General features: G+C 38.3%; 2 protein-coding genes across 6 annotated transcripts in view; both read right to left on the reverse strand.

Moving 5' to 3' along the window:
- Positions 1–1,631: 1,631 nt before the first annotated feature.
- Positions 1,632–8,241, reverse strand: LOC110930076 (kinesin-like protein KIN-13A). 4 transcript variants are annotated; one of them, XM_022173304.2, is made up of 15 exons: positions 8,017–8,241; positions 7,774–7,906; positions 7,303–7,563; positions 6,979–7,200; positions 6,609–6,797; positions 5,785–5,886; positions 5,625–5,702; positions 5,456–5,537; positions 5,186–5,348; positions 4,767–5,102; positions 3,731–3,949; positions 3,033–3,636; positions 2,872–2,937; positions 2,110–2,320; positions 1,632–2,004 (listed from the first exon to the last, which is right to left on the reverse strand). In XM_022173304.2, exons 3-14 carry the CDS (start codon positions 7,501–7,503, stop codon positions 2,138–2,140), a joined length of 2,445 nt encoding a protein of 814 aa, XP_022028996.1. In that variant the 5' UTR covers positions 7,504–7,563; positions 7,774–7,906; positions 8,017–8,241; the 3' UTR covers positions 1,632–2,004; positions 2,110–2,137. The 4 variants fall into 4 exon arrangements, with proteins under 4 accessions (XP_022028996.1, XP_022028999.1, XP_022028997.1 ...); XM_022173307.2 differs by having other exon boundaries at positions 2,093–2,320; XM_022173305.2 differs by having other exon boundaries at positions 7,774–7,898; positions 8,017–8,220.
- Positions 8,242–11,189: 2,948 nt separating this feature from the next.
- LOC110930079 (bZIP transcription factor 16) overlaps positions 11,190–26,051 on the reverse strand; it is a 28,477-nt gene continuing 13,615 nt past the window's right edge. Inside the window, exons 12-13 of one of the 2 annotated variants that reach the window (XM_022173308.2) lie at positions 12,205–12,330; positions 11,190–11,622 (exon numbers count right to left, since the gene is read on the reverse strand). In XM_022173308.2, the coding sequence (XP_022029000.1) occupies positions 11,530–11,622; positions 12,205–12,330 (219 nt within the window). In that variant the 3' untranslated portion in view covers positions 11,190–11,529. The remainder of the gene's footprint in view (positions 11,623–12,204; positions 12,331–26,051) is intronic. The other variant, XM_022173311.2, reaches the window with a different exon arrangement.

A 26,051-nucleotide genomic window follows, 5' to 3' on the forward strand; every position in this document is an offset into this window, starting at 1 on the left:
CATTATTTGGTAAATGAACTATGAAGACATGTAATCAAATGGGCCCCACTAAAAGAAATCTTATACTAATGATGTAATTGATAATTAAAGTAAAGAAAGTTGTTTTGTTGAAGTTGTAAGTTTTGAATTGAGAGTAATAAACCCAAAAATTGTCAGCTTTTATAAAGAGAATTATGAAAGCAACCATTTTCCTACTTCTGTTATTTTTTTTAATGATGTTTAGAAAGGAAAAATAACATTTTTTCTATGTCATGACATACTCAGCTTTTTAGTTGTGCTTTTGCTTTTACTTGTGTATAAGGTTTCAAAATCATTTTTTAGGTCTTGACATACGCAACTTTTTAGTTGTGCTTTTGCTTTTACTCGTGTATTAGGTTTTCTTTCCATTAGATCAAACTTTAAGTCATGTGACATGTTACCCTTTAAGGTTTTGTCTATACACACGCTTTTTATGTTGAAGTGTCATTCGCGAATACAACTTGCATACGACTTGTAATCATGAATGTCGTATTTGTTAGGATTTTTTTTATATTGTATAAGAATTCATATTTCTTAGTGTTGAGTTTGCAAAAATTTTCATAATCATGTTCAAACGGCGTAAAATAACCATGACATATGTATTTATTTACAAGTGACGTTAATACACACAATTACACAAACGAATAGGCTCACCGCTCACACAATATTTCTTATCGATCATTGACAACTATTTAGGTAATTACACAAACGAATAGGCTCACACAATATTTCTTATCGATCATTGACAACTATTTAGGTTTGCAATCAACAGTAAATCGAAATAATGTCTATTGATTACTTTATTTGTATACTTTGTTCAGGGCGGTTAAGAACCGATAAATCACATACATATTCCCATTATAAGTCAAACATGTGGCATAATAGGGTGTGCAATAACCGAACCGTTAACTGAAACCGAACCGAAAACCGACAAAATCGAACCGAAATTAACCGAAACCGAATTAACCGAAAGTCGGTTAACGGATATTTTTTTTTACCATCGGTTAACTGAAATTAACCGAACCGAACCGAACCGAATCATTTATTTTCTTATATATTTCTACCTTTTATATCTCTATTTCATGTATTTCATGTTTTTTACTTTTATTTCATGTAATAATACCTATATTTCATTTATTTATGCCTTCATTTCATTTATTTATACCTTCATTTCATTTATTTATACCTCCATTTTATGTACTTAAACATCTATTCATTCATTTATACCTCCATTTCATTTATTTATACATCAATTTCATGTATTTCTACATCTATTTCATGTAGTTATACCTCCATTACATGTATTTCTAAGCAAAAAACTTAGCCCTTGTTTGAATTGGTTATTAACCGAACAGAACCGAAAACCGACAAATTAACCGAACCGATTAACCGATGACTTCGGTTACAGTTACGGATAATGCCAATAACCGAACCGAACCGTGCAGCATATTACACCATTTTAATCTTCTAGCAGTATACTAGTCATACAACATTTATAGTGGGTAATAACATCACGTTGAACTAGTTGATGGTCAAGCATAACATATATTGACCTTGATAACTTTGCGACTAATGTTAACAAAATAATGCAACATTAGTAACATCTAAACAGGAACAAATACAAATCAGTTTGATTTTATACATATAACAAAGTAAATAACAAAAGTTCAGTGAATCATACTCTCATTCTCATGCATTTTTCATTTTTACATATAACAAAATAAAAAAACAAAAGTCTTGCAGTGAGAGGAGCATTAGTTTGTGTTTTGTGTTGGAAGCTGTAATTCAATATTACATATAAAAACCACCACCAACACTAGTTTTTTTTTTTTTTTTTTTTTCTATTTCTTTTCCACTTCTCTCTGTCTAGCACAAGTCTTTTGCAACCCAAATTCTCCCACAACATCATTCAAATCAATACACGTCTCTCAGATTTAACCCGGTTAAATACCCACACCCACATCATCATCCACCATGCACTGGTTTCTGTAACCACAACAAAACAAAAACACACGGGTTCAAAATATCAAATTTTTATTGAAATATACTCTAATTTTGTAAACAAATTACTAACCCACAACATAGAATTACCAGTTTTAACCCGGCCCGTCCATTTGCATCAACGAGGAGCTATTTTACGGCTGAGAATCTCCTGCTCTTTGAGTCGGTGCTGGAATCTAGCAAGTCGAGCTTGAAGGCTCACAAGACTTGCTGCTTTGCGTGACAGCACAAAACTCAATTGGGTCACGTAATTGTCAATAAGGCTGCCTGGTTTGTCAACTTCCGCCAGCAATTTCATTTCCTAGTTTACAAAAAGTCAAACTACTAATTACATACCCTTTTACACGGTCAAGGTTAAAAAAGATGACTATGAATGTAAATAAGAACAGTTAAAGAGTAATATGCAATTTTCGTTCTTGAGGTTTGACCAGTTTTGCGACTTTCGTCCAAATGTTTGTTTTTCCGCATCTGGATCCAAAAGGTTTGAAATCTTATCATTTTCATTCGGCCCGTTAACTTCATCTATTTTTCTCTGTTAGGTCAGGGGTATTTCTGTCTTTTATGCTAACTAAAAGGGAAATTTGGTCTTTTTCACTTTATGTAAAAAGACCATATATTTCTGAAAAAGACCGAATTGCCCTTTTAAGTTAACAAAAAAGACAGAAATACCCCTGGCTTAACCGAGAAAAATGGATAAGAGTTAACGAGCCATATGAAAATGGGAAGATTTCAAACCTTTTGGATCCAGATGCTAAAAAACAAACCTCTGGACAAAAGGCGCAAAACTAACCAAACCTCAAGGACGAAAATGGCATATATTTTATTCACAGTTAAATGAAAACTATTACTTACTTCACGCACTATCTCCATCGTATCTTCAATCTCTTTCCTGTGAGCTGCAATTAAAGCTTCTTCTTCCTACAAAACCATAATAACCTATAAAGTCGTAACCAAAATTCATACGATCAAAGTCAAACTTGGTCAAAATCATCATAGATTGACCGGCCACCTACCTCAAGTATTTCATTGACATTCTCATCATGAAGCTGCTCGGGTTCCGACTGTTTTGATGCCGTATAACTAGCATTGGGAATACTTGATCCTTGTTGCTTACTACTCACGGTTGGAATGTCGGTATTATTACCCTCTCGTTTTAACCACCCAAATTTCTCGGATTTTTCATTACCGTTATCTTTCTTGTTCCAATTAATATCCCTTTCTAACTTTTCTTCTTTATAACTCTTTCTTCGTGGTGGTGATACCTTCTGCACTGTTTCTTCTTTTTCAACAGAACTTGGCCTCGAGTATACTTTCTGATTGTTCGAGCCACTATAAGTACTTTTTACATCAACTTTCTCCTTATCGAAGCCAGTGTCATTGAAGGAATAATTTGAAGAGCTTGGAGGAGGTTGTTTCTCAAAATCTGATGTGGCATTGTAAGATCTTTGTGGGGCCCGTTTACTTGCATCCATAGATTTTGCTTCTTGATGTTGCTCGTAAGTGTCATCTACATCAGAAGAAACTAGCATATTTGCTGATGCAGATTCTTTATTAACTGTTTGTGAACTTCCAACTTGATCTTTTTTGGAATTTCCACTTTTTGAAAGACTTTTAACTCTGTTTATTTCAATATATTAAAAGTTGTCCACATAAGAATATGCACTAATAGAAAGCTAGAAACACGGGATGAATTAATAATGAAAAAAAATACCTATCAGCGTATCTTAAGGTATTGAGAGTGTGTTCGCAAGAGCCAGCATTTGGTGAAATGCAGGATATCATGACAGTCCTTGAATTCCCGACAAACGAATCACGAAGAACTTCAGTTAGTTTACTTCCACGAAACGGGATATGAATCTGGTCGTTGTCAAGTGCACGAATGCACTCTTTAAGAGCCAAAAGACTCTTGTTGATTTCAGCACCTTCAATCCTGTAATGGTCACATATAACACATTTTTAGCATAACTAGTGGTGGGTTACCATCCACTCTCCGCAGCGGCTCAAAACGTAGATAAAAATAAGCAAATCGCGAGAGTTAAAGTTGTTTGATGTTTTAGTTAAGGGGCTAAACATGTCATTATTAGAGTTGAGGGGCGAAAGTTGTTTATTATTAAAGGTTGAGGAGCTAAGGGTAAGGATAGTGTAAAAAGGGCCTAAAGTGTGAGAAGTGTATTATAACACTATATATAATACTATATAACACCATATAAACACCGTATAACAATATGTAACACCATATAATATCATATAACACTATGTAACACTATATATCATTATATAACAAATATAACACTATACATCTATCATAGACATGCTATCAGACAACCTATAGTGTTATATTTGTTATATAATGATATATAGTGTTAAATAGTGTTATATGGTATTATATGGTGTTACATATTATTATACGGTGTTTATATGGTGTTATATAGTATTATATATAGTGTTATAATACGCTTCTCACACTTTGAGCACTTTTTACAGGATCCTCTACCGAGGAGCTAAAGTTATTTTAGTTACGGGGCTAAATATGTCATTATGAAAGTTGAGAGGCTAAACGTGGCATACTAAAGTTGAGGGACTAAAGTTGTTTATTATCAAAGTTGAAAGGCTAAAGTTGTTTGATGTAGTTAAGGGGCTAAACATGTCATTATTAAAGTTGAGGGGCTAAACATGTCAAAAGTTAAGGGGCTAAAGTTATCTATATTGAAGTTGGGGGACTAAGTATTGAAGGATGAGCAGATTACCGTGTTTGTCGGTCATTATCAGTTGTATCAGCACCTCTTTCACTGCCAGCAAGATCAATGAACGAGATTTTCCCAACAACTTTCCCATTCTTGGATTCATTGGCATCATAATTACTATTCCTTCTGGTATCCTTTACCTCATTGTGTTTTTTAACAACTAGTTGTAATATTGCATGCGATCTTGAAGATTCCTCATTAGCCCCGGTAGATCCCGTACTTCTAGCATTGCTCCCTTTTTCAATGTATTCTTTAACAATCTGTACATCTAACACTTCAAATTCTTGCAATCCAACAATGCAAACTTGTTGCCTTCCATCTTCTCTCATGCAAAGTTTCCTACATATAGTTTATTTGTTCATTATCAAAATTCAAATTAATAATCTCAAGTTTATTTGTTCATTATCAAGTAGAGTACTGACTTTCTATCACTCAGCAGATCATAGAGTTTTCCACCGTAGATCTCGAAGTAACTAAGCCATAGCTTGAACTTTTGATCACGATAAGTTGGTTGATGTAATAATCTCACAAGATCTTCTGCAGCTCTAAGAGGTAATGGTTGCATTGTATATGTCTTACCACTTCCTGCAATTAAAGAACAATGTATTCTCTTACATTCAGCTTAATTCAATACCAGGAAAGCCAACAGAAATCAATAATAGTCAAACGCTGAATTAGAGGTTATAACATACCTGTCTGACCATAAGCAAAACAAGTTGCTTTGGTCCTTTGAAATATTATGGGGATGATTGGCTGTACAGTTTCGCGATAAACCTGTTTCAGACGAACCATTAGATTAAACCTTTGGTAGCAAAATTAAAAAGATGATACGACTTTTAGGGTCAAGTGTGGACATATTACCTCATCATTGGTTACTTGCTGGTCAAGAACAGCATCAAAACAGAATTCATGTTTCTCCACATAAGCAGTCAGGTCGACCTTTAAAATAATAAAAAATTAGTTCTTTTTATTCTGTTCAATATGAAAATTATTGTAACTCCAACTCAAGTTATGTTCAAACCTTTAGCTTGGGTTCATGGACGGTTAGAGCATTTGCACATACACTCACAACATCATCCTCCTTACGAGCAAGTTCCTTCTTATTCAGTGGTCTTTTACGCACCTGATATGAACACCAACTTGATAAACAACGCACAAATCATTTAGACCTAATAGATGATTTAGGTTTCTCCTTTAATACACCTATACATAAGTACTACATGACACATGGGGCATGATAAGGGTTCGGTAGCCGAATATGGGTCAACAACAAAAACAACGGGTCAAGATTTTAGTTTGGATGCCACAATTATTTAAGCCACGTCCCACTTTACTCTAATTCCATTTTTAGCTTATTTGTTTACAATTTCCTTTTGTTTATTTTCTATGTTTCATGCACGTTTTTATGTTATATTTAGATTAGCGGAGTTAGTGGGTAGTTATTAGTTTTAGGAATTCCTTTATGTAATTCACTTCAGTTTACGAATGAAAGTCAGTGAGTTTATGAGTTTGAATTTGTGTGTTATTTTTCTCAATGGATTTTGAGAGTAATTAATTCTTCCATGCTAATTCAAGTGTAGCAACTTGAATGGTGTTCTTGGAGCCTAGATTAGAATCAAGTGGTGTATCTGTGTCTTGATTCTCATTTAGTTTTGCCCTAATTGTTTCTTGTGTGGTGTTTATGTATCACAAGAGACCGTTAGATCTATCCGTTTTATTAGAGTTTTAATTTTCCTAGCCGTTACCGAACCGATTGCTATCAGGGCATCTATAATTACCATATATCAATTATTGCACACGCGTTATAAGTGAAACTAATGACCATATGAGAGAGGAGCTACATACCACAACTTTAATCTTAGCCACATTATTTTCCCTTGAACTGATTTCTTTTTCAAGTGTAGGTAATCCATAAGAAGCATCTATATCTGCTTGTCCTCTTTGCTGCCGGCTGGGTAGAACATCATAGTCGTCAACTGCTTTAGGAATAGCAGGAATAAAAGATGATTGCTCAAATGGTTCTGAAAAAACATTCTGAAAATAGAATACCAATTTTAATAGTTAATACATGAGTCATCAAATGCAAAAAAGAACTAGTGTAGCAGCAGCAGGCATGTATCCAAACTCACTTTTTTAAAAATACTTATTCATTAACAATTATAAATCAGCAACCTGTTTAAGGGCTAAAACATATTCTGAACAATGAGATCCATACCTCTGTAAGAAGTTCAGTGTCATCCATAGAATGTAAATCCAATAGCCCTGCTCCAAAATCACCTCTGAAATCAGGTGAATAAAATCCATCTGATGCACCAATTCCTCCCGAACCTTTGGCTGTAGGAGAGAAGGGCTCAGAACCAGATTCACCACCAAAATTAAGGTTCCTCATTAGTTTAAAAAGCCTTTGCTTCTCTTCGGCAGATTGTGCTCCATAGCCCTGCAAACAGAAGTAAAAACGGCACATATATAACATTACCACAACGACTTTCGTAAACAAACATTGATGTCAATTGATAAAACAAGAGAAATTCAGAGATACCTGCATGAGAAGATTTGGTAGAAGGCGTTGATCAACACCATTAGATGCCGCCACAGGCGAGGCCAGATGCTGTAAACCTGCAGACTGGAGCCATCTCGCCATGACGGCATCTCCAGCATCACTAGCAGGACCTGCATTACCGTCTGCAGGTTGATCATACAGAGAAGCCGCATTTCTCTGTTGCATCTGGCCGCCGCCCATGTGGCGCTGTGATCGACGTTGCGGCGCCAACTTTCCTTCAAAATATATCCTCCAATAACACTTCAACCGCAAAACATAAAACAAATAAACAAAAAAGCAGTTAAAACCTAAAAAACATCACAAATAAATGAATAATCACTTCTTCAAAATACACTTTCAGATTCCAATCCTATGAATCAGAAAACATACATTATATTGCATTCAACTTTTTAAAACACAAACCGTATACGGTATACAGAAACATTATCATCACAAAACATACATACATACCTAATAATAATCAAAAACTTCAATTCGAACGAATAATCGGAATGTTTTCAAACACAATTACGATTCAGATCGAATGAATCTCGAGAATTCAACCGGTTATCGTGAATGCAGATCAATCGCGTAACCTAAATCCCTAACAATTATCAGCAAACAAGGAGAAACTAAACATGAATTGAACAATAGAAACGGAAACAAATCGGTAACCTAGATAAATGATGTAAGAAAATTGGATGAAATTATTACCTGATTGAAGGAGAAATGGTGAAGGAGAGAGAGTAGATCTGGAAGATGAAACCCTAGAAAGGATTGAAGAATGAAAATGAGAATGAGAAATCCATGTGCGATTATGATATGATGGGGAGAAGGAAGGCGTACAGCTTTAATGGCTTTTCTTCATTCTTAATCATATAATTATTATTTGTTATTGTTTTACTTTCTCTCTCTATCTCTTCACCTTGTGTTTTGGGTGAGTTGGAGGAGTAAATTAAAAGTTAAATATGCCTAACTTTTTATTTTAATAAATTTATCATTTTTATAAATTATTATTATAAAAAATTTGTATAAAGTAGACTTATAGTGAGAAGATGACCTAAGTTGGTCGGTTCAAAAGAATTTATATTATATGTATGTATGTATGTATGTAAGTAAGTTTTTAAGTAATAGAGTAAGTTTTAGAGTAAATTGTGAAAATCGTCTTTGAGGTTTGGGCATATTTGTTATTTTTATTCAACACAATTTTTTTTTGTACAATATAGTATTTCATATTTGTGATTTTTTGTCATTTTCATTTAAATGTCTAATTTGCTTTATTTTTTCTATCAAATATTTGGATGAAAATAACAAAAAATCACAAATCTCAGAGACGATTTTAGCAAAAAAAGAAAGTCAGACTTTTAGATGAAAATGACAAAAAAAATCCCAAAAGTGAAGGACTATATGGTATAAAAATGTTGTTTTGGATAAAAATGGCATACATGCCCAAACATCAGGGACGATTTTGGCAATTTACTCTAAGTTTTATAATGCATGTGGTTCGATGATATTGGTGATTGTTGCGTACAGATGTGGTGTGAGTTTAAATAAATGTGAGTACATGTTGATTAAGTAAGTAGTATTTAAGAGTAAAAATTGATGTTATAAACGAATGATCTTTATAAGACCATGTGTAGTGGAAAAGGAAGATAATGCCCCCACCCTAGGGCATTTTACGCCATGTGGCGGTCCAGTCAGCAAAAGGGCATTATTGAGCGTTTTCTAAAATGGGTGTAGTGGGGGGATGGGGCATTATTGGGGCATTAAATAAAATAAAGAAAAAACACCTAAAAATCTTATTGGCCAAGCAAATGGAATCTCTAATATGATTGGTCAACATTTCCCCCCTTGAGCGTGCTTTAAACAACGCGGACCTATTTTTTTTCGAAAAAAACGCCCAAAAACGCCCTATGTAATGGGATTTGGGCGTTTTTCGGTGTTATTTTTGAATTTTTTTTTTAAAAAAACGCCCCACTACGGGGGTCTAAATATTATATAATTGTTTTATAACTTATACCAGCTTGACCCGTATGACATTTTTAAATACGTTAATAATTAAGCAAATGATAGTAGCTGTGTAATTATGTGTATCTGATAAATCAAAAGTTATGAAACACTCTTGGCAAAGTTAGTTTACAAATGACTATCATGACTTAAAAATATTAGTTGTATGATTTTAAAGTTGTTTTACACTTCTGTTATATCTACGTGTTGTTTATGTGATTTTTATTATAATATTTCTTGATTCTAAAGTGAGTTTGTGTGTACATATATTATTGGAATTTTAGTAACCTGATTTCTTAAAAATATATTAAAATATTTGAGAATGAGAGCATAAATGTATGACGTGAATAGCTTACAAAATATATTGAAATATTTGAGAATGAGAGCATAAATGTATGATGTGAAAAGCTTAAAACATAAAGTCAAAATCTTATATTTTAATGTGACTGTCACTTTAGTAGTTCTTTTCCTTCCAAAATCCATCAATGGTTTGACATGCTACAAAACAAGTCATTAAATTAAGTGAACTTCAATGATGTTTAAGCCTATCAACCTTGGAATTTTAGGATGCCTTTATAATGACTTAAATGGGTGATAGTAATGTGACACTTTAATTAAATTGACCAGAATTATAGGTTTAGCATATAAGTAGGACTAGCTTAATAAATAACCCAACATTGACAAAAAAGACTAGTATACATCATATTTAATTTCACAATTTTTAAATACTGCTAGAGGGTATGGTGAAAGTCCTTCAAGGGAGGATGATCCGCCACGTAGGCACCACGTCATAGTCCTCCCAAGGATGGTTCATCTCACAAAATTAGAGGGTATGGAGGATGGTCCTAGATGATCCTACCCCACCACTTTTATGTTTTTTTTAATCTTCTACTTTTTTTTAACATTTAACAAATAAACTAACACAATATTTTCATTAATATTAAAAAAATATCAATAACAAATTAGAAATAGAATTTTTATATGTTAAATCAAAACTCCAAAAATTCAACTTTGATTTTTTTTTTTAAATCCTAAACGTGGATATTTGAAAAAATGCTTTAGACTTTTCAAATTGTCAGTTGTATACACAACTAATTGTTTTTTTTTTTTCTTAATTTCTTTTTCGGACTTCAAAAATTGTTATGAATTGTATTTGAAGATAACTTTTAGTTCCTCAAGCAAGCCCTAAAACTAAAACTATGTTGTCTTCTCTTTCAAACACCCATCACCACCACCAACTCCAGACCCCCATCTCTACCTTCCCTGCAAAACATAATATTCAGAAGAAAAAAAACCACCACCGGCACACCACCGTCGCAACAACCACCATAGTCGTTCACCAGGTTTCCAGCATTTTTTTCTACATTTCTCTAGCTTCTCTCTCTAAAAACCCTATTTTAGTTCCCGGCGGTGGTGGGTTTTAGTTCCAGGCGAATTTGTGGTGGTGGTGGTTGTAGTTCCCGGCGGTGGTGGGTTGTTAATTTTTCTTTTTATTAACGGTTGAAATCATCAATGGGGGCCCACCAAATTTGGATCGTCGGCAACGTCTTGAGCAGGACGTAGAGGACGGGGACCGATGGGGGGGGGGATGGTTCGACGGCGTCGCCGTTCCTCGACGGGGCAGGGGACGAACACCATACCCTATAGCCTTATAAACAAACTTATTATTGACATTCTCATACTCTCATCATTAGAACTAACCAAAAATGATACAAATGATTAAAAAAAATTCAAAAAATTTTCAGTTTCACTTGAAACATGTGTTAAATTTAGAACGTTTTAAATATTCATGCAAACTGATTAATTTGCTTCGATTTAAAAGGTACAATCGGTTTCAACAATTTATGAACACCGAGTGAAGCCTAATGCAACATCTAACAAACCACAAACATATCAGTACATAAAATGTTGAAATAATTAATAAGCAACACCCATATTAGGAATACAAGGGCATGGCATGAATTTCACACTATAGTCTACATATCATCCGGGTTCATCGGGCCTTAAAAGACGGGCCGATCGAGAACAACGAACGATGATTAATCTGATAGGTTATTCTGCTTATCTAGGACAGACAACAAGGTCAGTGTTCGATGAAATCTTCACTAGATGCTGGTAGTAATACTATGTAAAAACACATTTTTGTTTGCTAATTGTCGTTAGGTTAAGCTCTCAGAAAACACGGGAAGCCATAACTTCATTAATGATTCTGCACGAGTTCTATCTGCCCACCTGATGATCTTCGGTACCCATCTGTTGTTCATTCCCGGCAGATGTCATTTCTTCCCGTCCAGAACTTTCCCCTAGTCGTTCCTGTCAAAGAGAAGGGGTATTTGTGTTAATGTGATCACAGGAACTATATTATTTCAACAAGTGTAAAGTACACGAATGGTCCCTGTGGTTTACCAAAATTTTGGATTTGGTCCCTAGCTTTTCAAAAGTACACGGATGGACCCTATGGTTTGCACTTTGTAACGCATTTAGTCCCCAGCTTTTTTTCCAAAAGTACATAGATGGTCCTTGTGGTTTGCACTTTATAACACATTTAGTCCCTAACTTGGACATGTTAAAACCTTTAGATTTGTTGGTTGGGGACTAAATGCGTCACAAAGTGCAAATCACAGGACCATCCATGTACTTTACTCTTTCGATACTAATCTAGTTTATAAAAAAAAGTTTATGAGGTTATATGCGTTAGAAACACATTTTGTTGACTTACGATCCACTAGCCTATTTCCTTTTTAGCTAATATAGTTGTGTGTGTATATATATGTATGTCAGTATGTGTGTATTTGCCTACTAATCAAACACTTGAAGTAGATAGATCACGTACAAAGATACCATTAATCGCTTAGCATGTGGTATATTAAAGAAAATAAACTGTTTGTATATTACCTTGAGTGATGCATTTTGAGCAAGAAGTTGCTCGTACTCACTCCTAAGGCGACCCACTTCAGCTCTGAGAGAAGAGTTTTCTTCCTTCAAAGCTTCAGCCCGTTGGGCCAGCTCATCACACTCCGCCTGACACCACATAAAAAATAGAAGGATATAATAACATTCGAATTAAATCATCATCATCATCATCATACTCGGTAAATCCCACCAATAGCAAAGCTAAGATAGGGTAAGAGTTGGAATTAAATAACAAACCGAAATAATAATGATCTTAGCAGGGAATGTGTTAAATGAGTTGGAAGTAGCCCAAAGTGTACTTTATAGGAAAGGTATCACATGTGGCCTAAAAGTACCAAGTTTCATCATTGTTCCACAAAAGTCGGTCTAGCTTTTTCCCAACTATAAAAACCACTTGTAGCTTTTTTCCGCTTATGTCACTCAGTTTTAAGAAATTATGAAAAATTTCACAACGGAACAATATTGAAACTTCAGTGGTATTTATAATTGAGAAAAAAGTTTGGAGTGAATTTAGTATATGCATAAGCGCCCTTGTATATGACTTCCTCCCTATCGTATATTAGACATTATATATTATTAAGTTTATACATGTTCATATATTAGAGGGATTAATATGTAAATATGTTCTTCTGTATTTATATCCATGTATTCTCATATTATTATTGATATACGATACGATACAATACAATTACCCAGAAGCCTTGTCTCTGTAACCCTAATATTGCCGCCGCCAGCAGCATCCTCTCTTCTTCTTCTTCTTCTTTTTTTCCAGCAGCTGATCACTATGGCGCTTCTGGTTCCATTCTCCACAACAGATAAAAACAGCCACAATTCCCACAAGTTTGGGTTTACCCTTTCTTCCACTAATTATTCTTATTGGAAAACCATGGTTCAACCCTTTCTCATTACTAATCATTTATTTGATTATGTTGATGGAACAATCCCCTGCCCTGAACCCACAATCACAACAACAACTTCTTCTGACAAGGAGGCCACAAAAACCACACAGCCAAACCCTAACTATGTTACAATGATGCCCATGTACGCATGTTGCTATTGTCTACAATTTCTGAAAGTGCTTTCAAACACGTCCAGGGAACAACTTCTCGTGAATACACTCTCAAAGCACAATTGCTTAAAATACAGATGAAAGATAATGAAACATCATCAGACTATCTCACAAGAGCACAGGAAGGAATATGCTGATGCTTTGGCTGCTATTGGCGAACCAGTTAAAGACAAAGACCTAGTCATGACTGGTCTTCGTGAGGAATATGATGGCTTAAAGTCTACTATATTGGCTCGTCAACTCCCGACAACCTTTTCTGAACTTCCTGGCCTACTCTCTGACCATGAATATATGGTCAAGAAACCTGCTACCACACCAATACAAGCCTTTGCTGCCACAACAAATCGGCCATCTCCTCTTGCGGCTGCAAACTCCATACCAACGGAGTCTCTTCATGCACTTCAACAAATCATGTCTCAACTCGGCCTTCAAGTCCAGTCCCAATCATCACAGCCGCACGCTTTCTATAGTTCTCGTGGCCGTGGCCGTGGTTGTGGTCCTCCAAACCAAGGCCGTAACAATGGCGGTCGTGGATACAATCGTAACAACAACAATGGTGGTAATCGAGGCCAGATTAGTTGGGCATCCAATCAAAACACCGTTTACTTGTAACAGGTGTGGAATAGGTCACATCCCGTCTGAGTGTCCCAATCGTGATCCTAACACAATCAGATCAGGACAACATTCAGCAAATTATGCAGAGCATCGAGCACAGACATCTTCCAGGTTCAAATAGCCAGGTTCAAATAGCCATGCTGCTCCAGATCTTCAAAGCCTTGACAACTCCGAACCCTATTATGGTCAGGATTCACTTCATGTTGGCAACGGTGAGAGCCTGCCTATTTTACACATTGGTTCTAAAAAAATTCTTTCTCCAACTAAAACTTTTTCCTTAACTGATGTCCTTCATGTTCCACAAATTAAACGAAACCTTCTTTTTTTCTGTGAAGGATACATCTACGGGCAATACCCTCCTCACTGGTCCAAGTAACAACGGGCTCTACTCCATTTGTCTTCCTTCACTTCGTTCGTTTCCAAAAGTTTCCAAAAGTTGCTTTCTCTACAGTGCGTGCATCCTCTGACATATGGCATCAAAGACTTGGACATCCTCATCAAGAACTTTTCAAGTCTATGTTATCTAATTTTTCACTACCTGTTAGTAATAAAAAGTTGAGTACCTCGTGTACTTCGTGTCACATGGGAAAATCCTCAAAACTTCACTTGTTATCTTCTAATTTTCAAAGTACTTGTGTTTTGGATTTAATTTATTGCGAGTGCTCCTATTAAATCTTTCAATGGTCACAATTACTTTCTTTTGTGTGTTGATCACTTTACTAGATATATGTGGATTTTTCCATTGAAACAAAAGTCTGATGTTATCACAACATTTAAGCATTTTCATGCTATGGTTGAACGACAGTTTCAAACCAAACTGAAATCTGTCCAAACAGATTGGGGTGGTGAATTTCGTCCTCTTTTTCCCTATTTTTCATCTCTTGGAATTATTCACCGTCTCTCGTGAGCAAAATGGATTTGTTGAGAGACGCCACAGACATGTTGTAGAAACAGGCCTTACCCTTCTAGCTCAGTCGGGTGTTCCCAAAAGATTTTGGCATTTTGTGTTTGACACAGCTGTTTATCTTATAAACAGAATGCCATCTCGTGTCGGATCAAAAATTTCTCCGTTTGAACATCTTTTCAAAGTCCGGCCTGACTACTCATTCTTGCGTGTATTCGGTTGCCAATGCTACCCTCACTTGCGTCCTTACAACAACCACAAAAAGGATTTTCACTCTCTCCCATGCATTTTTCTTGGGTATAGTACCTCTCACCATGGCTATTGTTGTTTTGACTCTATCACAAATCGTCTTTATGTTGCCCGTCATGTTCGTTTTAATGAACAATGCTTTCCGTCTCTTTCTTCATCTCCTAGTTCTCATCCTGCACCCACTCCACCAGACCCCTATATTTTGTTATAGCACTGGATCGATGACGAACATCAAACATTGCACTTGATTCAAGACATGAAGAACAATCATAAGATGAACAAGATGTAGAAGATGAATCTCTTTATTATTGAATCAGCCATCACAGATTACACAAACCAAAGGAGTATACATCATCTACAAGCTGGTTTAGATCACAAAGATCTAAACCTTGCTTTCTCTCACTAACATATAGTCTCACTCTCTCTCTAGGATGTGCACACCAGGAGGAACAAGAAGTTAGAAGAGGTGCACAAAGCTTTCTCAAGGGTTGCCCTAATCTACCCTATACAACACATATATATAGACTAGGGACTAAACCGGATAAACATATTGTCCGGGATACAAAACAAATAATTCGGAGAACAATGATAAGTAACGTATTCCGAGTTTAACATCATAAACTCGGAACTGATAAAGCTTCGGAATTCTTGACTTGGCTTGGACTTTGTTGACCGTAGACCAGAACTGATAAAGCACAGTTACCCGGCAGGAACTGCACTTACAGACTCCCCCTTAACTGTTGCTATCAGTTCTATCTGACATTGATATCTTCAATCATCGGATACTACACTTACAGACTCCCCCTTAACTGATGATATCATGCATGCTTTCAACTTTAGCTGAGACTTAATCTTTTAGGTAGAGCACAACGATCTTCAACCCTTCTGATAAAAGACTTGTTGATGATCACTTAAAGCTGCTTTGAGAAACCTAAAGAATCCAACATCAAACACTGCAGATCCTCCCCCTCAAACTACTCCCGAATCAAGTTAACGCGAACCGACCTTGAACACTTCAAATTCCACAAAGACATGAAGCTCAGTTCGATAAGTTAATAACAAACTGAACTTTGTAAAAGTACATCCACCAACTTGATCAAAAGTCTTCAACCCTTCATGTATGATCTCATCTCCTCATGTATCCTCATGATCAATCTCCTATCTTAACAAATCTGCTAAATCCCCGATGGCTTTCATCTCCGACCTTCCCCTCAAATCAAGAAGCCCACATTATTTCGAGACCAGAACTAATCTTCTCTACTCTAAACAGCAACTTAATAAGGCTCAATCTTCAACTAGTCGTCAACCGAGAATTCAGCTTCATCACGTCAACACTTGATTAATAACATAAACACACGTGACAAAACTCCATCACACACGAGCTATTTCACGCACAAGCTTTATATTTACGAAGAAAATAGGAAATTTTTACTACCCCTTTTTCTTTGTTAACAATACAAAAATCCAAGCAAGTCTTATTCTCTTCACCTCCTCACTTGATCCGGACAACATAAGTACCATAAAACTTTTCGATAATCAGAAACCGACTTCAAGTTTCCAAACTACACATAATTCTGACTCTTAGTTAGTTATCCGGTACCCCACGTAACCCGGAATAACTAGAAAAACTCGGAACATGCACAACTCGAAACTTCCGAACAACACAAACTTCTAAATTTAGCTATAAATCCGGTACCCCGGAATTCTAGAAAATTCGGAACTCGTAAAACCCGAAAGCTCTTGAAACCTCGAATCAGATCATCGGAACAATACTTAAGTACAAAGAAATTCAGAACAAGCAAAGAAATCCGAAAAAAAAACCCATAAATTCGATTTTTTTTTAAGTCCGAACTTGGCCTTATAATTCCGAATTTAGCATCAAAATACATAAATTCTGACTCTTGTCCCTAACATAACCTTGGACAAAAGTCCATGGCTTAAACTTGGACAATTGTCCATGACTTAAACTTGGACAATTCTCCATGACATAAACTTAGACAAAAGATCACATACTAAACTTGGACACCTAAACTTGGACACTAAAACTTGGACACCAAAACTTGGACACCTAAACTTGGACACCTAAACTTGGAAACCAAAACTTGGACACCAAAACCTTAGAACTTAAACCTTGGACTATCAATGCTCAATGTAAACTCGGACTAGACAATGTAACATCGGACTATATGTAAACTCGGACTATCAAAGGAGTAAACAAACCTCGGACCTTTTGGAGTAGACTAAACTCTGACCCTTTAGAGTTAAACCAACTCAAACTCAGAAGATTTGAACTTCTCAAAACTCGGACTCTTGGAATCTTTTATAAAACTCGGACAACAAATGACTTAAAATGAAACTCGAACCTGGAACTTTTAAGTAAAACTCGGACAACTTTTACTAAAAGTGGAAAACTCGGACCAAGAAATGAGGTGTAAAACTCAGACCCAGCTTGAGAACCAACTTCCGGATTATTTCTCCAGTGTGACTTCACACTGGTTCACCAAAACCCCGGAAACACAAACACAAAGTTTTAAACTCGGACAATCCTTTTTTGGATCAAAACCCCTAGAACTGCAACAAGAAAAACCATCACAGTCGACGAACAGCTTCATTTTCTTCATGTTTTATGCAGAATCTTCACGTCTTCAAGATGTTTAGCGGAAACAAACATCAAATCAAGAGCAATGGTAATTCGGAAGGCGGTTAGACCATTCCGAATCGGTAACCATGCTCTGATACCACTTGTAATGCCTCCTAATCCAAGATCTCACTCAGCTAATGCAACCAACAGGTGTGCGGAATCCACCTGATGATCAACCATTGTAGATGAAACACTAGAATGCAAAGATCTGTGAGAGAAATCAAGAATACACAGAGTATTCTTGATGAGGAAGATGAATGACGTCACACACAGTAGCCGCCAAACAAAACACACACACAATGATTAGGGTTAGAAAGGTGCACAAAATTTCACAAAGAATCGCCATCTTGTCTATTCCACATAAATGTATATATACAAGACAAACCACGGACTCCAAGACATACTAGAAGCCCAGACAAAACACACTACCTAAAACCCTGACTTTTGCCTAAACACAAACCTCTGACCAAAGTCTAGACAAAAACTTGGACAAATTGTCCAAGGATAAACCTTGGACTAAGTTTCAAGACATGTACAATAAAGACCCTAACAATTGGAAGGCATGCACTTATCACCCAAAGTGCATTAACAAACTCCCCCTTGATCAGTGCATGGTCTTCATGTGGTATTGAATTCTTCATCCTTTCTTCGAGTACTCGTTTCCTGCCCATACCTTGTTCTTCACACAGAATTGAACTACCTTAATGAACTGATCAGCTAGCTCACGATCTTTTTTAAGGTATTTCAGAGGCAGGCGTCGAAGCTTCTTCAAATGTGCTTCCCTTAGGTTGACAAGCCAAATCGGATCCAGAATTTTTGCAATCTCAACAGTCACTTTCTTCTCGGTAATCACCGCTTCCCCAGTCTTGCCATCGAGATAACAATACCCTAAACTGTCAAATTTATCGAGATCAAATTTGCGCATAGGGATTTTACGGAGACATCTCGCTGGAGGATAGACCATCTTCCATTCTTCCTTGCCAATAAACTTATTGAAGTACTTAACTCCCCGACCAACTGTTGGCTTGAAAGACTTCCATTTACTTGCTCGACTCTCGGCAACGAGTAATTAATTCTCTGAAGGAACTTGGCCCATGGCCGGAAATACTGTACCCCATCGGTACTTTTAATCATCACCAAGCTGTGTTGTTCATCAAAATCCCAACTTCGAATCTGACTCGAATACTCACCTTTTGTGTTTATATACCTCTTTCTTTGAGTTTCGTCAGGAAGGGGTTTAAACCATTTGCGAGCTGCCAAACTAACTTACTCGGGAACTCGAATAGGATTATAGATTTCTTCAGGAATTTCACTTCCAAACACAAAGCTTCTAATAGGAGAGAGCTGGACGAGAGATCTTGATCTGCCAAACTAACTTACTCGGGAACTCGCAGGGGAAGGAGAGAGCTGGACGAGAGATCTTGATCTGCTGTTGCTGCCGTCGCCGCTGATTTGTTTACGGCCCGTACCTATTCTCTGGTTACGGCTCGTAAGGTCTAGGGTTTGCGCCGTAGGGTTTGCTGTTGCAGATCTGGTGGTTTAAGGGTGTTTGGCGATTAGGGTTTCGGTTGCTTGGTTACTTGTGGTTTTTTCTGGTTTTTCTCGTTTACTATGGCTGAAGACGGGAAGTTCCGAATCGAGAAGTTCAACGGTACTGATTTTGCTTGGTGGAGAATGCAAATAGAGGCGTTGCTTGGTGAATGCGATTTGGATGTGGTACTGGAAGAAAAACCTGCTGGAATGGATAAAGCTGCCGAGGCAATTTGGAACTCGAAGGACAAAAAGGTAGGAGGTAAAATTACACTGGCTTTGACGAGGAGTGTTGCATTTAATATCATGAAAGAAACAACTACTCGTGATATGTTAGCAGCTCTGTCAAATATGTATGAGAAGCCGTCTGCCGGTAATAGAGTGTTCTTGATGAGGGAACTGTTTAATATGAGGATGAACGAGGGCAGTTGAGTTGTTGATCACATTAACGAAGTCAAATCAATTTTGTCCAGGTTAGCAACTGTGGGCATGAAGTTGGATGATGACACTCAGGTTGTGGTTCTGTTATCTTCTTTACGTGATAGCTGGTCAGGATTTGTGACAACGGACACTGAAACTGCTGGAACTGTAAATTTAAAGTTTGATCGAGTCCGGGATAGTGTTTTAGGTGAAGACGTTCGCCGGAGGAACACTAGTGGAGGATCTACTTCTGGTATGCTCAGCGTTAGCAGGGGAAGAGGTAAAAACAGAAGCAGTGGTAGTTGTGGGAAAAGCTTGTCTAAAGTCGGGAAGAATGTGAGGTGCTGGAACTGTGGTGAAAAAGGGCATGTTAAAAACGAGTGTCCTGATCCTAAGAAAGAGGATGGTAAGCAGCATGTAAACAGTGTTGTGTCAGATGAATCTGACGGTGACGTACTGGTTTGCTATGAAGAGTCTATAGATTCTTGGGCTATGGATTCTGGTTCTTCGTTTCACGCCATGCACAGCGGGGAGACGATGGTGAATTTGAAAAAAAGGAGACTTTGGAAAGGTACGATTAGCTAACGGCCATGTTCTTAATGTTACGGGTATGGGAGATGTCAATCTGAAGACTCCACTGGGCACTAAATGGAACTTAAAGAACGTCAGGGTAATTCCAGGTTTAACGAAGAAACTTATTTCTGTTAGTCAACTGGATAAACAGGGACTAGATGTTAAGTTTGGTGGTGGGAAGTGGAAGGTGATTGATGGAAGTCTTGTTGTTGCCTGTGGGAGGAGACGAGGATCGTTATATCTAGTTGAGATACCTGTTGAGGGAGTAGCCGTCCCTGTACAACATAAAGTCTGGTTCACTGAATCTAGTAAGCGGAAGAGGGTTCAAATTGCAAACTTGAATCCTGGTGCTTTGGGGATGTCTGTTGAATGTAGTCGGTGGTCTAAGTTTAAGCCAGTCAGGGGAATTGGTGATAGTGGGAGCACGGGTCGTGTTCCGGGTACAATCACGAAGAACCGTTGGGTTTTGAAGACGAAAGTTCCGACCGAAGAAAAATGCTCTCCTGGAAATAGTTTGCAAAAAGTGGAGAGTGGTATTAATTCTCGGTGTATCTCTAGAGCTGGTGAATCGTGCAAGCCGGTTGAGATAGAGAATGGGTCTGATAAGACTGTTGGGTTGGAGCTTGTGGAAGCTTCAACTGGTCTCTCAGGTACTTGATGAGAGGTGTGGTTGCAACTAGGTGGTTTGGATGTGACTGAAGTCTTAGCTTTTTCTTGGGAACTGGAGGCTTGAAAGACTTGAACCGGTGATAGGTTTACTTGGATAGACTTTGTGGTTTATGCAAAGCCTCCAAGTGGGAGATTGTTAGATATGAAGGCTTTGCAGGAATGCAGGAACAGAATAAGAGCATCTGCATATGCTCTACTGTTTGATGCGCTAGTGTTTCATAGATGCTCTAGATGATAGATGCTCTAATCTATTACATATACTGTTCACAGATGCTCTGATACCACTTATTAGGGGTATCGGATCGCTCGAGCGGAAGCGGAACGAAACGAAGACATACGGACGGTAAATTTCACTTTTCAGAATCTCTTTGAGGCAGTCCCAGCTATTGATTGGGTTTGTTACATGATCGCAAATCATAAGAACCCCCAGAGCGTATGTCTTCGCTTCGTTCCGCCGCTGAGAAGAAATACGCTCTGGGGGTTCTTATGATTTGCGATCATGTAAAAAACCCAATCAATAGCTGGGAGTGCCTCAAAGAGATTCTGAAAAGTGGAATTTACCGCCCGTATGTCTTCGCTTCGTTCCGCTTCCGCTCGAGCGATCCGATACCCCTAACCCTTTACTCGAAATAACTCAAGTTTTTCCCTTTTAGAATGTGTGATACGATTTTGAAGGTCCTTCATAACTAACAGGAGGTATTGCTTTTCAGTTAGCATATCATTAACAGACTTATCCACGGAAACTTATTCGATGGACCCGCTTCTAGAGCCGCATCAAGCTCTAGGATTACCTCATCAGTTTCTACAGCAACTCCCGTTGCCAAAGACGTAGAAACTGGAGTATGAACAAAAACATTTTCCTGAACAGAAGCATCAACAATTGGTTCATCAATAACTGGTTCTTCAAGGGGTTCAGGTTCCGGAGTATTAACCGGTGGTTGTTGAAGATCAACCTGAGGTTGAACAACCACGGGTTCGTGAACATTAGCCTCAACTGTCTGCATTCCTCCACTAAAGATTTGATCAACTCCATTCCGAATGTTTATCCAAATTGGATCATTTTCCGGATTGTAGTTCTCTTGAACAGTTGTACCAAGCAAAGGAGTCATAACAGGACGAACATCAGTCCTTTTGGACACACTAACATTGGCAAAATCGGTAAAAATACGAGGATGCATGGGCGCTTGAGCGTGCGCAGGTAGAGATACATCGAACGGAAGATTAGGCAACAAGTGTCGAATAATAAGCGAAATAAAACGAGGATACAGAATCATCGGCGGGTTTTTTAAACGTGGGTTGTTTTACCAGGAAGGAGATCGCAAAAGGATTGATTCTTGGGCGTGCGACACTCGTATTTTTAAAAGTTCAGCAGGTTTCGAGTTTTTCGTTTCTGTTTTGATTTCCAATAGATATGGCATATCCACCTCGTCCTGTTCGAAAATTTCATCGTCATCACAATCAGATTGCATTGATAAACGAAAACGTTCGTGGTGGAGCCGAATATTCTGATATTATACGTTTTCTTCGAAATTCAAGAATTTGTTTCGCGATTTCAGAAAATATTCACCAAGTATAAGAGTATATTGAAGATTTTTGGCGTACGGCTTAGATTGTTGATGATTCTATCGAAGCTACTATTCATGGAAGCCCTATTGTTATCACAGAAGCCGTTATTCGTGCGGCTTTGCGGTTTGGTGCCTTAGATTATGGAAACACGTGTTATGTAAAGCAAATTCGTGAACGTGGGGCTAGATCTTTCGGTTACGTGGGTTGTTTCACCAGGAAGGAGATCGCCAAAGGATTGATTCTTGGGCAGTGGAGATATTTCTTTCATGTAATGATGCAGTGTTTAGCTCCACGAAAATCGGGAATGGATGGCATGGCTCATGATCTTCTTTCTGCAATGATTGGCTTAACTTACAACCAGCCATACAACTTCTCACTGATAAACATCAAATTGGTCTGAAATTGGTCTGAAAGAAAATGATAAGCGACTAATGATTCTGTATCCTCGTTTTCTTTCGCTTATTATTCGACACTTGTTGCCTAATCTTCCGTTCGATGTATCTCTACCTGCGCACGCTCAAGCGCCCATGCATACTCGTATGTTTACCGATTTTGCCAAGGTTAATGTGTCCAAAAGGACTGATGTTCGTCCTGTTACGACTCCTTTGCTTGGTGCAAATGTTCAAGAGAACTACAATCCGGAAAATGATCCAATTTGGATAAACATTCGGAATGGAGTTGATCAAATCTTTAGTGGAGGAATGCAGACACTTGAGGCTAATGTTCACGAACCCGTGGTTGTTCAACCTCAGGTTGATCTTCAACAACTACCGGTTAATACTCCGGAACCTGAACCCCTTTTCAGAATCTCTTTGAGGCAGTCCCAGCTATTGATTGGGTTTTTTACATGATCACAAATCATAAGAACCCCCAGAGCGTATTTCTTCTCAGCGGCGGAAAGAAGCGAAGACATACGCTCTGGGGGTTCTTATGATTTGCGATCATGTAAAAAACCCAATCAATAGCTGGAACTGCCTCAAAGAGATTCTGAAAAGTGGAATTTACCGTCCGTATGTCTTCGCTTCGTTCCGCTTCCGCTCGAGCGATCCGATACCCCTAACAAGTGGTATCAGAGCATCTGTGAACAGTATATGTAATAGATTAGAGCATCTATCATCTAGAGCATCTATTAGAGCATCTATGAAACACTAGCGCATCAAACAGTAGAGCATATGCAGATGCTCTATTCTGTTCCTGCATTCCTGCAAAGCCTTCATATCTAACAATCTCCCACTTGGAGGCTTTGCATAAACCACAAAGTCTATCCAAGTAAACCTATCACCGGTTCAAGTCTTTCAAGCCTCCAGTTCCCAAGAACAAGCTAAGACTTCAGTCACATCCAAACCACCTAGTTGCAACCACACCTCTCATCAAGTACCTGAGAGACCAGTTGAAGCTTCCACAAGCTCCAACCCAACAGTCTTATCAGACCTATTCTCTATCTCAATCGGCTTGCACGATTCACCAGCTCCAGAGATACACCGAGAATTAATACCACTCTTCACTTTTTGCAAACTATTTCCAGGAGAGCATTTTTCTTCGGTCGGAACTTTCGTCTTCAAAACCCAACGGTTCTTCGTGATTGTACCCGGAACACGACCCGTGCTCCCACTACCACCAATTCCCCTGACTGGCTTAAACTTAGACCACCGACTACATTCAACAGACATCCCCAAATCACTAGGATTCAAGTTTGCAATTTGAACCCTCTTCCGCTTACTAGATTCAGTGAACCAGACTTTATGTTGTACAGGGACGACTACTCCCTCAACAGGCATCTCAACTAGATACAACGATCCTCGTCTCCTCCCACAGGCAACAACAAGACTTCCATCAATCACCTTCCACTTCCCACCACCAAACTTAACATCTAGTCCCTGTTTATCCAGTTAACTAACAGAAATAAGTTTCTTCGTCAAAGCCAGTGTAATTTTACCTCCTACCTTTTTGTCCTTCGAGTTCCAAATTGCCTCGGCAGCTTTATCCATTCCAGCAGGTTTTTCTTCCAGTACCACATCCAAATCGCATTCACCAAGCAACGCCTCTATTTGCATTCTCCACCAAGCAAAATCAGTACCGTTGAACTTCTCGATTCGGAACTTCCCGTCTTCAGCCATAGCAAACAAGAAAAACCAGAAAAAACCACAAGGAACCAAGCAACCGAAACCATAATCGCCAAACACCCTAAAACCACGAGATCTGCAACAGCAAACCCTACGGCGCAAACCCTAGACCTTACGAGCCGTAACCAGAGAATAGGTACGGGCCGTAAACAAGGCAGCGGCGACGGCAGCAACAGCAGATCAAGATCTCTCGTCCAGCTCTCTCCTTCCCCTGCGATAACCGTGTAAACCGTGTATTTTACTGAACCTTTGGCTCTGATACCACTTGTTAAGGGTATCGGATCAGAGCCTACTCTGATCCGATACCCTTAACATAAAGGTTGCTTCTTTCGGTCTCTCTTCCGACTGGAGTATACGCTTAACGAGTTGGAATGATAGAGCGAACGATTTAGATTCAATCGCTTTTAGTTCTTCTTCTTCTGATGATGAGGATGAAGACAGTCGTTGTCCTGATACTGATACTGATACTGTCCGTGTGTCATCTCCTCTCAAGACGTATAAGCGACGACGGGTTACTGTTTCGGATTTTCAGTCTTCGAGTCCGATAGTTGTTTCAGTTACATCAAGCGCTGCTCTATCAGATTACAGAGGTCTACTAAATTTGGAGTTATCTATTGCTCTTCCGTCACAGTCTTCTTCACTTCCGTTAACTTTCTTTGTGGAAGCTACCAGCATGACTACTTCTGTTCAACAGTTAACGCCGATGATGTCTTTTCAGATTCCTACAGTACCGCTTTTTGGGTCGTTATCTTCTCCAATGGGTACGGGCAATTTGTTTGCCTTATCAGGAAGTTCTTTCTTTCCACCGCAGCCTAGTGCTTTCACCGATATGCGAGCGCCAAAGACACAGAAAGTCCGTCCGAAGGTTGCTTACGGTCCAAGTCCGGCAGTGCGATCGAAGAAAGGATCTCAGAGACCTCTAGTTTTACCGTCTTCGGGTCCTAGGCCATCCGGTGCACAACCGTCTGGTTCTAGACCTGCTGCTCCTAGACCTTCGACAGCTTCTGCCTCGAGACCGTCAAGTTCTGGTCAAGAGCAGAATTTTCAAGAGTTTTTTCGTGGCAAATTTCAAGATGCTGCTAAGGTCATGGTACAACATAAGAATCAGATCGCGAAGCAGCAGAAAGAAGTTGATAACTTGAAGAAAAAGGATGCGGTTCGAGATCAGCAGATGACGCAGCTCTTTCGTCTAACCAAAGACCAAAGTATTTAGTTGGGAAAGTTCATAACGCAAGATGCCTCGACTTCATCCCGACAGGAGACTTTGGCTAGGACAACGGATCGGCTTCTCGGTATTGTGACGGATCTCGTGTCACTCCTTGCTGCTCAGGGGGAGAATTCAGATTTTCAGATTCAGGCTCAATGTAAGATAGATGAGCTAAAGAAAATCAGAGATGATCTCGACAAGGACAAGGTCAAGGATCCAACACAGCGAAGCAGGGGAGCAATCAAGGAGCACACGTGCTCTTG

The sequence above is a fragment of the Helianthus annuus genome, chromosome 3 (assembly GCF_002127325.2).
Source record: "Helianthus annuus cultivar XRQ/B chromosome 3, HanXRQr2.0-SUNRISE, whole genome shotgun sequence".
Lineage (NCBI taxonomy): Eukaryota > Viridiplantae > Streptophyta > Magnoliopsida > Asterales > Asteraceae > Helianthus > Helianthus annuus.